General features: G+C 40.4%; 1 protein-coding gene across 1 annotated transcript in view; it reads right to left on the bottom strand.

Annotated features, from left to right (window-relative positions):
- Nucleotides 1-802: 802 nt before the first annotated feature.
- lrmda (leucine rich melanocyte differentiation associated) overlaps nt 803-16,345 on the bottom strand; it is a 285,546-nt gene continuing 270,003 nt past the window's right edge. The window contains exon 7 of the mRNA XM_056248133.1: nt 803-1,483. Within this exon, the coding sequence (XP_056104108.1) occupies nt 1,404-1,483 (80 nt within the window). The 3' untranslated portion in view covers nt 803-1,403. The remainder of the gene's footprint in view (nt 1,484-16,345) is intronic.

The following is a 16,345-nucleotide window of genomic DNA, read 5'->3' as shown; positions in this document are numbered from 1 at the left end:
GAAAGAAAGAAAGAAAGAAGGAAAGAAAGAAAGAGTGTGACACAAGAGGCAGCAAAATAAAACATTTATCATCCTCACTGCACCTAATGGAGTTGATGTTTCAAATATTTGCCCACTGCTAGTAAATTCTGTTGCCAAACACAGTAAAGGCCATTATGGATTTTTTTTTTAATTGATTTAAAAAAATAAAATAAAAAAGAAATCATTAAAATAATGCGAGTATGCCCAAAAACTGCATGAGGAAACAATCAAAAAGGCCTCTAGAAAGTTGTTGACTCCCCCCTCACACATACATCCATCCACCTCCTCCATTTTCACTGCCAGAGCTGCTGTCTTTCTTTGCTCTCTCCCTCCAGAGAAAGAATGAAATAAAGCAAAGCTCATTACCTCTTTCTTTCACAGCTCCTCCAGGCTCCGGCTCTGCAACAACTGCCCCCGCAACACACAAACTTCACACACGACATGCACATGCACCTCACAAACACGCAAACATACACACGCCACAGAGTCAAGAGTCTGGGAGGGCCTCCGCTGAGCTTCTGATAGGACTCATGCTGACAACATTCAATAGAGCTTTGGATCATTAACGCATAACATAGATTAATATATGATCCAAAGCTTTATTGAATGTTACAACTTGTTTTAAAGATATGTGTGTATATATATAATAATCAGGTTTAAAAAAAAAACTTGTTTCTCTGTATATTAAAAAACAGGAAAACATGTTATTAAACCCTCGATCATGCCTTTAATTTTTAAAGCTTAAACGATACAATTTTGTTTAAATTTATTTGCCTTTTTTATGTTTATCTTTAAATTCATTAGCCTTTTTTTTATTTTTGCACTTATTTGGGGGAACAAAAGAATCCAATGACTCAAACTGACATTACGCCTACAGTAATGTACGGAAAATGACATGGTTACAAAACCATGTAATAAGCTTTACTTTTAATGACAGATAAAGCGTAAAACATCAATAAAAGAGACACTTTCTCCCCGATGTTTCTCTTTAACTTTAGCTTTGACTTTGAGAGGAGCTCATCCTGGGCTTCCGTGTGGGCAGCCTGAAGCCTCAGGTGGGACCTTTGACCTGGGGAGAGCAGCAGTTGGACCAGGCAATCCATCATAGAGCCGCGGCTGTCAGGACGAGCACTCAGCCGCGTGTGTGTCTGTCACCGCGGCATAGCGGGGCTGCTTAAAGGCAATCATGTCAATCTGGATGGCACTGCTCAGACGGAGCGAGAGCGATGGGAGGTGGCAGGGAAGGCACACTCAGCAGACGGCACTAGAGGGCTGTGTTTGGCTGCTTAAAATGTGTGTGGCAACATGTATATTTATAATAATATGCGCAGGATATCTTTGTAAAGCCCCCTCGCGTGTCTATCCACTGACCCGTCTGTCAGTCAAAGCTGGTCATTGCGGATGAATCGATTGCCCTCTGAGTGCTTCCCGTAGTAGACATAACGGCACTTGGTGAAAACTCCTGAAAGTGAGAGAGAAGAGCATGTCAAAATGACATTTAACAACAACGTCAATGTCAAAACAACTCTGTGAATTCTGCGGTGTATCTATGAGATGATGTCCTCATGTCCTGTTTGGACTGTTACATTTTATTAGCACAAAAATACACATAACTATCAGGTTGATATTTAAATATACCTTCTAACTGAATGTTAACTGATTATGAAGGACTTACATAACATGATAAATGTTTCATTAAGCCCAAAGTATACTTCGACACAATGGAGAGTCCGCAGACATCTACACACACCGCGCAGACTTCAACAAGGCAAATAAAAGGAGTACAACAGTGCATGCGCAAGATGAATGTTGAGACAGAAGAGTCCACTAAGTGGCAATACACAGTTGTGATGTACTGTGCAGTAATCCAAGAAAGAGTGACACAAAACAGTAAACAAAGCAGTATAACCCTCTCCATCGTTTTTTTATGAAAGTGACATGTGAATGCCAAGCATGGTAACCTATACTCTGAATCTGTATTTAACCCATCCAAGTTAGTGCACACATTAGAAGTAGAGAGAAGTGAACACACACTGCAAACCATAAACACCCCCCCGGAGCAGCCATTTTGTGGCACTCGGGGAGCGATTGGGGGTTAGGGGCACCTCAAGTCAAGTGCACCACAGTCATTTCCTGCCGCTATTGAGAATTGAACCTGCAACCTTCGGGTTACCAGTCTGAGGGCCTTTCCAAATACCCACACTTGCGGTCTTGGCCACTTGTGCACGCGTCAGGAAGTGCGCGCGCAAGACTGTCCCATGTTTCAAAAATTCCAAAGCATAGTGCACTAAATGCACACTAAACCCACACTATCTTGAATACCGCATCGGAGCGGTATTCGAGGCTAAGGGTATCCCATCATGCATTGGGTTCGGGAAATCTCCTTCCGCCGAAATCACGAGGAAAACATTCCACTGTAAGTTAAATTAATTAGATATTAGATGTAATTTGGTAGTAAAACAACTTGTTAAAGTGTCGTTTTATTGGTGCAAAGATGAGTATAGCCTATGTGCATTTTGTACAACCTTTGCAACTACTTTTTATCACTTATTTAGAGGCAACACAATTTTAAATTGTGTCTTATGTTACATACTGACCAGACAGAAGTTTATTGTAAAATGCAAAGTATTAAAAATCAAAATAAACACTCTGTAAACACTTGCATTTTTTGCAACACTATTAGTCTGTCCAAATCAAATGTTATACACACTTGCAGTCTTCACGCCTACTTGAACAATTGGGCCGAATACAGGAAATACGTCATGTAAGTAGACAAGTGGTCAAGTGCAAAGACCGCAAGTGTGGGTATTTGTCAAGGCCCTGACTCTCTAACCATCACAACTGCATTTCTGAGCGCTCCTTTGATTATCTGTCCCATGGCTTTTACCATTGTTGCCTGTTTGTCGGATTTGCCCTGTTTGCCTGTCTCTTGGATTACCCTGTTTGCCTGAGTTCCTGCCTTGGATTGTTTGCATGTGTTTTGAACTTTTGCCTGTTTTGGATTACATCTTTGGATTACCCTTTAATAAACGACTTTAATAAACCCTTGCGTCTCCGAGCAGTTCATGACACACATGCTAAGATTCAAATTTTGGTCATCAATACACTTATGCTAGTTGTTTATTGTATTGCAATATTTTTTTGTGTTTTATATTTAATTGACATACGTCTGACAGACACATTAGATAGATAGATAGATAGATAGATAGATAGATAGATAGATAGATAGATAGATAGATAGATAGATAGATAGATAGATAGATAGATAGATGTAATACAAGCAGATCAGCAATACAGTGATTTTTATGATTTAGACACAAATTAATACTTTTGAAAAGCATGTGTATTATGATTATGAATCTGTGAACCAAAAATATGTTACTGTTCTCTGTTACCATTTATCCATCAGAAAACGTTTGTCAGTAAAGTACACACACACTACTGCAAATATAAAACCCAGAATCTGTCTCCAGAATCTGTCATTTCTCACTCAAATTTCTGGCATGAAAGGTGTGTCGAGGGAGACAGTGTATCCGTCTAAAGTCTGAGAACACTAGAGAGACAACATTTAGCCTGAGGGCATTGTCTAGACAATAACAAGCCAAGAGATTGCTCTCTTCAGAGAGAGAGAGAGAGAGAGAGAGAGAGAGAGAGAGAGAGAGAGAGAGAGAGAGAGATATGAAACTGTAACAGTGTAGATCACTGAGCTCACTGTACTGATCCAATGTTTGATAACATGACCATTTGCTTCATTCATTGTCCATCATACATTGTCCAGACACTCTGAAGGTGTGTGAGAGAGACACTGTGACAGGCCCTTAAAGGAGCATTAACACTCCAACAAGGCAAGAACGCAGATGTTTAACACAGATGACTATTTTTAATATGATACACTGTGTGAACTATGGAAGCCCTACACCGCAACATAAAAAATATATATAAATCTAAAATTACGAGAATAAAGTCGCAATATTTTAAGAATAAAGTCAAAATTACGAGAATACAGTTTTCTTCTTTTTTTTTAAAGTAAATAAATGCCTCGGACATGGATCTAAATATAAGAGTAGCTTCTTACTTTTATCTGGGCTTTCAACAAAAGGAAATTCTACAGGTGCTAATCTACCAACATGGTATTACAATTTGTCTTAGGACGTTACAAAATATACTGCGCCGGAATAGACTTAACAGGCGAAAACACTTTCCAGACTGGATGGAGGTAGCCAGCTTTATATCTCAGGAAATCACGGGATCCGGCCAAATGATTGGATACAGAATGATGCACTTAAAATGTATCCAGAAAGGATTTACGGTGAAGAGGGAGACAGTACGGTTACTGTTTAGTGTTCTCGACCCAGATGGTGTTGCCTATAGATGAGCACGGAGACTCCGTTGGAGGAGGTACCACAATCCTGGGCCAAACTTTATGGCAATGGCATTAGTGCAATATGGTTTTACCCGCAACGCCACCATATACCTTGTGCAATGCCATCAAACTACATTTAACCAAATGTGTAAACGTTGACTAAAAGAGTTATAGTTGTGCTAAGCCTACCTGATGGATGGTGAAAGTTTTCGGCCCCCTGTTCAACTGATACTACACTGGTGGCTGGTGCAGGCCTGCAGTAGAGCTTCACGTTACGTCAATTAGGCTAAGTTTGTAATTTTGACTTTAATCTCGAAATTGCTATGACTTTCTTCTCATAATCTGTCAACTTTATTCCCGTAATGGTTCGACTTTAATCTCTAAATATTTTGTTTATTCTCCTTTATTCTCTTACGATTTTTAGTTTATCTTTACGGTGCAGTTCTGGGCTTCTAGTGAACCTACCACTCACTCCAGTAGATCCTTTAGAAGTCCATTCATTCATTAAAACAAATGAACACTATGGGCCCTATCTTGCACCCGACGCAAATGACTTTGTACACTGACGCATGTATCATTCCTATTTTGCACCCGCGCAAAGCGGGCTTTTCCCTCCACAGACACACGTCGGTTAACTAAGAAATACACTTGCGCTCCCCGGGGCGGGTCAGCGCAAAGAGGAGGCGTGTTCCAGCGCAAACTTTCCCTCATGCTATTTTGCTGTTCTATAAAACAATTGCGCCACTGACCAGAAAAAACTAGTCTAAAGTCAGTGGCGCGTTGCGCGTTGTTCATTATGCTATTTTAAGGTTAATTTGGGTGGGTTTCTCCATCCCCAATGTCACTTCTCTGTGTTTTACGGCCCTGACGAGAACGTTGCTCTCCTCGGCTGTGAACCGCTCCTGGCGCGCGCCTGGCAAATCCGCCGTTATAATAGGAATCCGCTTTAGAACAAGCGCACCTGCTCTTAAAGGGAATGTGAGATGACGCTCTGATTGGATTATTTCACGTTACGCCCAAACCACACCTATGAATAATGAAGCTACTTCAGACCAACCCCTTTTAGATTTGCGCCAGGCGCAAGAGGCATTTATCCCGCCGGGAAAATAGCAACAGCGCCGGGATCCGCCCACAAAGTTACTTGCGCTTTGCGCTTTGACACTTGCGTTTCAGATCGTTAAAATAGGGCCCTATGACACATACACACTGGTTCACTATCTTTGTGGGGACTCTCCATAGACGTAATGGTTTTTATACTGTACAAACTGTATATTCTTAGCCTGACTTCGTCATACTCATATTCTAGTCAGAATGTGAGTCTGATACTGCTCCATAGGGCTTTGATTATGAGGCGTGTCTTAACCGAACCAGGAAAAAAAACAACCTCTGCACTCAATTGGATAGACCTACAACCAATCAGAGCAACGCAGTAAGTGATGTATGTTGAGCATAGTTGTCATCAGAACTCAACTGCACGCACGCTGGAAGAAGTAGTAAAATAATGAGTGTTGCTTCTTTTACTTGGTCCTCTATGAGTGCGACCAAAGGAGAAACCACAACGACCACAGGGCTTTCATTGCGTCCCATCTTCTTAGTGACCATCGGAGCCAGCTGATAAAATAAACTATTGCCGAATCCCGGCCGTTGGAAGGACGGCAAACACATCTTTTCGATCGACAAATGCCTTGATTGAAGTTCTCTGTTCGTCTTTTAAAATGAATGCGCTGTCGATTTCTTTTACGACAGACGCGATAGCGGAATCTATACATCTCAATTCTCCAGCTGCAGTCATCTCTGAGTTCAACCCAAGCGTTCTTTGATAATGTGATGATTACGTAACTGCAGACCATCTGTCCATCATCGTATAAAGCCCGCCCTGGCAATTTGATTGGCCCGATGATTTCTGAACCGATCATAATTACTCCTCAATGGATCGAGTCCAGACCGAACTTCCCGACCAAAAAATGCTGTGGGCGGGGTTCGGGCTGGCATCCAGGCTAGTATATTCTATCCCCTTACACAAAACTTTCTGCATTTTTACATTTTCAAAAAAACATAATTTATTAATTCATTTTCCTAGTGGGGACATTTGGTTCCCACAATGTAGGTGATTTCAGGTTTTATGCCCTAGCAACTAACCAGAAATCCTTAGCATCGTCCAAGCAACTTTAGGACATTGCTAAGGATTTATGGTTGGTTGCTAGGGCATTGCTAGGGGTGTCTGGATGGCCCCTGTGTTGTTAGATGATTGCTAGGACCTTGCTTGACAGTTGCTAAGGTGGTTTTGGTGGTTTCTGGGGAGGTCTGAGCGGCCCTAAAGATGTTACTAGACAGGATGTTAGAGGTTTTGCTATGATGCTTAATCAAAACAAAACTTAATCAAGCAGTGATTAATGGAAAATTAGCAAAGACTAATCTGGCTACACAAACTTTCTCCTTCTAAGCATTGAGACTGGTCATAACTCATTGAGCGTGCGAGTGTCCGTTCCCTTATCTCATACATCAACAATATATGTCCTGGCAAACCATATGCCAGTGTTAGGAACAAGACCGCAGCGTTTGTATTGTTTACATCTTTTTGCTTTGCTGAAAATGCTATTTGACTGAGGACTATAGGTGATGTGTCGAGACAGCCCAGTCTGAGTGTGTTAAAGACAGGATCGTTCTGACATGCTGGCAAGAGAAAGAGAGAGAGAAATAGAGCCGCTTGATGGATGTGGCAGACTGCAGCTAGGTGTCAGCGCTTTAGTAAATGAGGCAAGGACAAGTGGCATTAATGCTGTCAATGATCTCCTGACAGGAAAACAGATACCGCGCTTGCCGCCGTTTTTAAATAGACATCAAGTGCATTAATGACAAAAAAGGGCAGGCTTCAAACAAAGCTTGTGAGTGATGGGCGAGCTGCGGCAGCGCTCCGAGCGTGCCACTAACATAATCCGAAAAGACACTGTCAGAGCCGGACAGAGACGGGCCCTGGAATCGCACGTACTGACAGTGAACAGAGATGAGGACAGAGATACTGGTGCCATATTAGTGCCAAGCATATTCCAACACCAGTCTGGATCCTAACCAAATCTGACACTTTCCTTCTCCCGTCGCTTCAAAGTAGCCGCTCCTCCCCTCTTGCTCTCCTCTCCTTCATCCACAACGAACGAGCGAACGGCAACCAGCCTTCTCTGACGTGTCACTCCAGTCCTGCGCTCTCCTTCCGCAACGAGTTAGTGGCGGCCCGCTCGTGTCAGCCCGCAGGCCCGGAGACAAACTCAGTCAATCTAAATTTGGACTTTTGTAGCCGAGCGACGCTCATTTTCCCTGCCATCCTCGCGAGTTGAGGTGATCCAAACTGTGAAGTGTGAGGAGATGTCTGTTCGCATCAGATCAGACGTCTACACCGGTGTCAGCCCCCCAACCCCCCCTCGCTCTGCGGACAGCTCTGCCAGTGCAAGTACTTGTTCTGAGGGGGTGACAGGGTTTTTGCACTCCAGCTGCTGCAGTTGCCCTGGGGATGGAGGTACCGCCGCTGGATTCCTGTAAGCTCATTCTGACTATCAGAGCGCTGATTTCAGGACATTCTCGTACACTTCACCTCACCAGGATATAAGACTAGCCCCAACCGCAGTGATATCATCCTAAATGCTGCAGCAGCCCTTCAGTGACAGTGAAAGAGATCACATTAATATCAAAAAGCATTATAACCTGACAAAAAAACTAAAAAAAACTCGATGCAGACAACATGCAGGGAGCTATGTCGTCATGTGACAAGAAAACAACTATAAAACAGGAAATAAAAATCACAGAGAGGGCCCTGTAGACCCTCAGGACTGTCATTTTTTATAACTTACATAATAATCATCATCATTATAAGAAGATGACTATTATTATTTTATACACATTTTATTTATTTATTTATTTTTACTTTTTCAATTAATAATATGAATAATACAAATAATGCATAATACAAATTTTGAATGAAAACAATATTCAATGTTTTGATTTCTTTTAAAAAAGGTAAAGTTATTTCAGCTCGAGTACCCAGAAAACTGATCAAAATGATCCAAACATTTTTTTTTTTTTTCAATAAAGTTAAGTAAGTGTATTTTAGGTGGAAGGAAAATATTTTACCAATTTTTGTTTACACTACATGATATTTTGAAGTTATTAAATGAAAATTTTGGTTGAAAATGTTACTGTATAAACTAATAAATATACATGAATAATGTACGGTGTTTCCCCCTGCTTAGTGTTTTTGGTTCAGTCCTGTGTTCCAGTTTTCCCGCTCCTCGTTTGTGTTCAGTTTATTCACCTGTGTTGAGTTGATTTGCCCCACCTGTGCCTTGTTTCCCTATTCTGTTCTCTGTGTATTTTAACCCTGTGTTCTCCCTCATTCCTGGTAGGTTCTCGTTTGTGTATGGTGTGTAAAAGTTATCCTGTGTTAATGAGTGTTCTATTAAATCCTGTTAATTCCTATTCTCCGGCTTCCTTGTGCTTCCAACCACCACACGTACCGGTAACATATGGTATGAACACGAATAAATTTTTTTGATTTTTCAGGCATTGTTTGTCATTGACCCTGTAATGAGTGCAGCATCTGATGCTTTAAATCTAACAGTAGAGAACAGCACGAGATTAATAAAGTGTGGCTCAGTTCAATGCCTGCCGACTGAAGCTGTATTACTGCAGCCTGACTGCCTTCTCACATGTTCAGGGCCTTAAAGCAGCGGTCAGCGAATGCAGCAGGTCTGGGAGATGTCCATCCTGTCCCCCTGCAGACTGACTTCTTTAAACCACCTCTTTGGGGAGCAGAGAGAGGAAAACACACCTAGGCCTGCCAGGGAAGCATGTTTAGCATAAACTGGGAGCTAGGGTGATGCGTGATATAGTGCAGCCCTCTGCAAACTGTGCACACAGCAGCCAGCTTCCACAGCTGGACACTCCGCTTATTACATCAGGAAAAAAAAAGAGGAGCGAGAGACAAAGGCAGGAGAAAAGGTAAAATGCAGAAGCAGCTATTTCTTACATAACCTGTTAGTGGAAAGCAGAGTTTAGCTTGGACCCGTGGGGACGGCTGATGAGCTGATAGCTAATATAACAAAAAAACACCATGTCAGGGCCTGTTCTCCTCTTTATTCCAGACACTCACATACAGCCATTACAGTGACAGATTAAAAGTTTTCAGGAAGCTAATGTTTCCATGCTGCATATTCTGGCAGGGGAAAGGTTGAAAGCATAGTTCCCATCCTGTCATACCTGGATGTTTCGTGAGGAGAGGAGGTTGTTTTCATGAGAGATGGAGACAGGACCGGCACACTCAAAGCTTATTAGAAACAACAGTCCTCCACAGCCTCTCCGTGACCTACTATCACAGGCGGTGAGGAGAGCGCCTGACGTCCTGGAAATCTGCTGTCTTTGCTTTTCTTCCTCTGGCAAAACTCCGGTGAAATCATAATAGCCAACATTTATCACAGCGCCAGCACCAGTGTGAAAAATGGAATAAAACTCACACACTATACAAGCTTGTTTTACTACGTGCACTACAACTAGTTCTAGAGTGTTTCCTGCACCGACCTTTACAGTGCCACCGCTGAATCAACAGTGCCAGAAAAAATACATGGAATTCTAGTTGTGAACAATACAAAGATAATAAACAGACAACACGTCTGTCTTTTGCCTAATATTTGTTGAAATATATGTATTGAAATTGGTTTCTGTACGACTATTTCAATGCATACAAATCAGAGGTTGATTGATTTTGATGAAATTTGATGGTACTATAATAATATGTGTTTAAAGACAGGAAAAAAAGGTAACGCTTCCTTTTACAGTCCTGTTACCCATATACTTACTATGTTATTATAGTAATTATAATTACTGGGTAAAAACTAGGTACTACTAACCCTGAACCTACCCCTAAACCTACCCCTAACCCATGTACTTACCTTATATTAGCCAGTACTTTCTAGGTAAGTACACTGTAAGTACACGTAAGTACTGTACTGTAAAAGAAAGCGTTACCGAAAATTTTTTGTGTTGATACTAGTAAAATGAATAAATTGTGTCGCTTAAATACCAATAATAATCAGGAAAAAAATATTTATGCATAATGCAGGATTTTTTTAATTATAAACAAGACTGAGATACAATGAGACTTTTGAAATGTACAGTATGTGCTTTCCCAGCATGCAAAATTGAATAGACGTCTAAATCCCAAGAATAGACTAGTTATCAATTAGATAACAAAGAAGAAAAAAAAAACGACTAGTCTATTCTTGGGATATGGTTTAGACGTCTATTAAATTTTCACTGACAGCCCAAATTTTGCCTTGTTTTAGACGTCTGGTCTGTGTTTGGACGGCTATATTAGACGTCTTTTAAACGCAAAATTGCATGCTGGGATGTTTGCTGGGTTACTACTGGGTTTACTGGGTTACTATTTTCCGGCTTATTAAAGGGACACTATAAAGCAGAAGCACAGCAAAACCAGTAGTTCAGTGCACACATCTCAAAAAGACATGTTGATTCTTATGAGTCAGTTATGTGAATCAATCAATCAAAAGACTCACAAACTCAGGAATTGTGTTCTTAAAATGGAGGCACCCGTAAGGCAACCAACTTCATGAAGGATAAATCAGCCTTTAATAGCTTACTGATATGACTGGAGACTACCAAAACTGTAAAACTTTTTACTCTAAAAAAAATTACACTTAAACGGTTAGTTCACCCAAAAATAAAAATTGTCCCATAATTTACTCACCCTCAAGTCATCCTAGGTGTATATGACTTTCTTCTTTCAACCAAACACAATCGGGGTTATATTAAAAAACATCCTGGCTCTTCCAAGCTTTATAATGTGAGTGAATAGTAACTTCGATTTTGAGCCAAAAAAAAGTACATCCATCCATCATAAAAGGGTTAATAAAGGCCTTCTGAAGCGAAGTGATGCGTTTTTGTAAGAAAAATATCCATATTTATAACTTTTTGATCTATAATCACTGGCTTCCGGTAACAGTCCTTCGCGAGTCTAGTTCCGGCGGAAGATTGACCTCTGACCCGACGTGAAACAAAACAAAACACTGGTCATGAATTAGAAGTCTAAAACTAAAGAAATGTCAGAGGAGCTTGAGTTTGTTACCCAGCCCAGTTTGTTTGAACAGCGAGAGGCGTCTACTCTCACATAAGCTTACAATACTCCTACATGGGGTCAGAGGTCACTCTTCCCCCGGAACTAGACTCACGTACGGCCGTTGCCAGAAGCCAGGAATTGTAGTTTATAAAGTTATAAATATGGATATTTTTCTTATAAAAACGCATTGCGCACAAAACGCACATAGTCGTATGGATTACTTTTATGATGGATGGATGCGCTTTTTTGGCTTCAAAATATAAGTTAGTATTCACTCCCATTATAAAGCTTGGAAGAGCCAGGATCTTTTTTAATATAACTCCGATTGTGTTTGGCTGAAAGAAGAAAGTCATATACACCTAGGACGGCTTGAGGGTGAGTAAATTGTGAGATAATTTTAATTTTTGCGTGAACTATACATTTTAAAGGCTTGGAGAACTGAAAAAAAATTCAGAATGTGTTGAGCTCCTCTAAACGAGGAAAAACAAATTCATCAAATGGCTGCTGAAGTGATATGCATACAATCAGCTTCTCTCTTTTCAAGGGCCATCAATATGTCAAGGAAAGACATATCCGAAGGATGTAGCTCTTAACATCAAGGTTATCTATGCTCTGCTCCCTCTTTCTCAGAGCGTTTTCCTGTGCTCTCCCTGTATCCCATGCTCTCATCAGCCCTGCGATCAATCAGGGTAATAATGTTGTGGGGAAAAAATCAATTAACAATGCAATTAAACTTTCCTTATTATCTTACAAGCTTGAAATAATACCTAAAGGGAAGCTGGACCGACATCCGCGAGGGTGAGTTATGGCTGTGAGCAGCTGCAGCCATGAGCTTTTGCTATTATATGAGCCTCAATATATCTGCCTGAGTCCCTTTATCAGTCTGCAGCAACATCCTGTGATAAAGTCCTCATTATCTGGCCTTACAACAACCGTCTCTGACCTACAGCTGTTGGGGCTAACGCCTAATCAGGTTGTTTTTTCAGGTAATGCATTACTTGTCAAATCTACACTAAAATGCATCCAAGTGCCTCAGTGGAATTCAGCTGTACTTGCTATTTGTAGCTGATAAAATAACAGGATATGTGCTTCAGAGCTAGACTTGCTCTGTCCTGGAAATCACTGGTGCAGCCTTCAATGAGCATCTTGTTTTCTCTTTGTTGGACACGAGAACAGAAAAAAAAAAGACGAAAAATATTATGGCAATCTTTGGTCAAAACATTCAGGGCAATTGCAATTGTTGTGCAAATACACTTATGCTACATTAAAAAGTCAAGAAGCATATTTGCTTTGCATGCAAACTGTCTGGAATAAACTTTTACACAGAAAAAGATATACTTCCAAAGTAAAAATGCCTGCAAGCCAAGCATCGCACTGAATGAGAGAGATTATTAATGCTACTTTTAAAAGTATCGCTCCCCACCACTGCAGACCTACACCAACATAGAAAAGCCTCAAGACTCTTTTTGACATGTAAATAGCGTCTGAATTATCATCTTTTAAACACTTTCTAATGATAATTCATGACTTTAAATGTCACAGTTCACTGATTTTGTCCACAGATCTTTAGAGTTGTTATTGGAGACAACTGCTATAAAGTCGAAGCTGTATTTTATATGATTTTTACAGCCACGTCTGTTAACCAAAATAAGAAACTACTGCTGGCCTGCCAGAAGACAGTTTTAATGACATCCTGAAGGCAACGCTCTGCATGTTACTGCATTCACTTAGAGGTCAAAGACACAGATAATAAATATGAGGAACCAGCCGAGATGAATATCCACATGCACTGTCAAAGAGCAGCTGCGTTCCCCTGCCTCCGCTCGGAGCGAGGGACGCTCAACGTCCTGAGAAAAGAAAGAAAGAAGGGAATGTTGGAGGATATTAAATTAGTACCCTGGATAATGTCACTTATTCAATCAAAAGGGAGGCTGAAGTTGTGATGGTGTACTGGGCCGCAGTTCAAATGGAGCCATATGCAGCTAAAGTGGACTGGCTTTATGCCCAAAGCCTCCGACGAACCACAAACTACTGACCACTCCTGACACACATGCAGATGTGTGGCACTGAAAGGATGAGACTGGTTTTCATCAGCACAGACATGAGAAAAACTCGAGACATAGAGACGTCTCACTGAAGTATGGGTAAAGAATCAGAGGCATCAAAAGTTAAGAAAGAGGCTTGTTGTCTTCGGGGGGGAAATGTGCTCATTCGCAAAATACGACCGAGCTTTGAAATAAAATAAACACTTTAGCATCTGTACTTTACTCTGGAAAAAAAACCTAAAGCAACCTCGCTCTGAATCTGCAAAAATGTGGGAGTTTCTACTCAAAGCAACGGAGAAAAAGAAGTCTTGAGTGTGTCTTTGAGAATGTCAATCATCTGTTGGGAGCAACGGAGGGAAGCTAAATTCATAACTTACAGAGTTAAACTGACATTTGTTCTCATGCAATAAAAAATATTTAGTCCATTAAACATAAATACCTGTCATTATGATGCATGCACTGGATGCAAGCCTCCCCATTCCCCACTGATGTTTATTACAGCCAAACAACTGCAGCGCCTGCATGTTTTCAACTTTAGCGTATTGATTAAACTTTTAAATGGTTGCCATATAACCCAGGGACATCAGGAAGATTAATTTGCGTCAATGTTCATCTGTAATTCATTAGCCATTTATACCCCACATCCACATGGGCTATCAAGAAAATGCAGGCCATTTTTCACTCGAGCTCAGTCTTGGGAATGGGAACTGAAAATTGCACCGCATACAAATAAGACCGGTGGCTTAGGGAAAGAGAAAGCAGCTAAAAATGCTACCAAGGCCAAAAGCACATAATTGAACCAGTATTCCTAATGAAACTAATGCTTCCTCCATGACAGTGCCTTGTAAGAACACTACTAGTATATTAATTTTAGAACAGGAATATTGCCATAAACTTTCATTTAATTTGTTGAGCCATTGGAAACTTTCACTTTCGCTTTATCATCATACTGAATGTTGTGCACATCTTATTATCTGATATAAATGTGTTTTTGCATTTAAAAAAACGTTGATTATATGGTGATCAAACATGATCTAATTTGTGTATATGACCTATTCACAGGGTTATGTGCAGTGATGAGCATAACAATAACCAGTATCGGGGAGTAACTAAAATAGCAAAAGTCTAGCAGTTAGTTTGGACAGTTAATAACAAGATTCATAACGATTTGAGTTCATAAGACATATTATAGGTCTTTGTTTTACAGCCAACGATGTAGTTAAATGCTGCTGCTCATTCCTGTTTTTCACTTATACAAGTCATAATTTCACATAATTGTACCTTTCCAACACTAACAATTATCTATATCATGTTCATTTCCACATGCTGTGAACATCTGTTGTAATACAGTATATTATATACAGTATATTCTGCTGTATCATTTGTCTGTGAGTTTTAAGACTGAGGGTTAGGTTGATACATTGAAGGTGCGGGTCTGAACAGAGTTTCTTTGTCCTTGCTATCTTTAGCAAGTCTATGACATCCACCGATCTGCCGGAGGGTCTCATGCTAATGAAGTGATGTGAAATATTATTACAATTTTTTTTCCAGATTTTTTCCATTAATTCTGCAAAAAGCCCAGAAGATTTATAAAATAACTTTTTATATTTACCCAGTTCTCAGAATATCATTGGCTGTTTGGGTGAATCTCATAATGCTTGTCAAAATGTATTGGTCATATTTCACATTTATAAATATATATAGGACATTTTTGGGACAAATTAAGATTTTATATATATATATATTATTCCATATTTTGGTTTGAAACAAAATGATTTTGAGAAAATGATCCAAAAGAGGCTTTGTAATGTTTAAGTTTTTCATGTTTTGATTTGAGCGAAATTTGCCAGGTATTTTCTATCAAAACCAGATTTGGACTTTCATGAATTCCCTGGAATACAGCTCTTTAAGTCAGTTCTAAACCTAAAGCAACAAAGGTAAACATGATAGTCAAGCATGGATGAGGTCTGGCAATGAGAAAAGGTTGAGAGATTTGCTCTAGCTAGAGGGCCTGTCAGGAGAAAGCAGCTAGTTCATGCCTCAAAAGCTCTGATCAATACCAGCTTGATATTTTGTTGAATTGCCCAAAGTATTCTGCGCTACAGGCCTTTCATATAACCAGAGCTGTTGATTGTACTCTATTTCACCCTGCAAAATAACCATTAGCCATTATGCAGTTTTAATGGCTGTCCGTTCAATGGTGTTAACCTCCACACTTTCACTTTTAAGAGGACACAGCACTGCAAAAGCACAAGACCCTCATGAGATTACCACAATCAAATATTATGAATTGAAAGCGGCAGTATTCATTAATGAAGTCCTCAAACGGCTCACCTGATAAGGGCCTATCATTCTTTGTACTCCAACTTATGAAGTTCAAGAGGAAATTGAATTCTGGAGGACATAAATTTTGACTGAAGAAAGAGATTATAGCAGCAGCCTAATTCAAGTCTGGTGAAATTAATTTCAATGACATTTATTCTACATAGAGCAAGTGTGCGCAAGGCACACAGTGGCTCTGGGCTCTGGAGATAAGGGGAAGTCATTTGAGGTTGGGTGCTCCAGCAGTTTACAAAGCCTTAATCTCCTTGGAACAACTCGTGGTCTATCATAAGGAGACTTACATGCCGGCTAACAGCCATTCGGCGTCTGAATTTCCCCTGCTGGTTGTGTCAGCACGAGGGATGGCTTTGGCACTTCCACTGTAAAAGAAGGATTGGTACGAGTACATGTCAGCGTGGTGCTGTTGATCGCATTGAGCGGTGAAAGGGTCTCGTTGGGTGTGGGGTCACAACA

Source organism: Rhinichthys klamathensis, unplaced genomic scaffold, assembly GCF_029890125.1.
Source record: "Rhinichthys klamathensis goyatoka isolate OS25496 unplaced genomic scaffold, OSU_Roscu_1.1 h1tg000053l_1, whole genome shotgun sequence".
Lineage (NCBI taxonomy): Eukaryota > Metazoa > Chordata > Actinopteri > Cypriniformes > Leuciscidae > Rhinichthys > Rhinichthys klamathensis.
The sequence above is the reverse complement of the archived record's forward strand: the minus strand, read 5'-3'. Positions and strand labels throughout refer to the sequence as shown.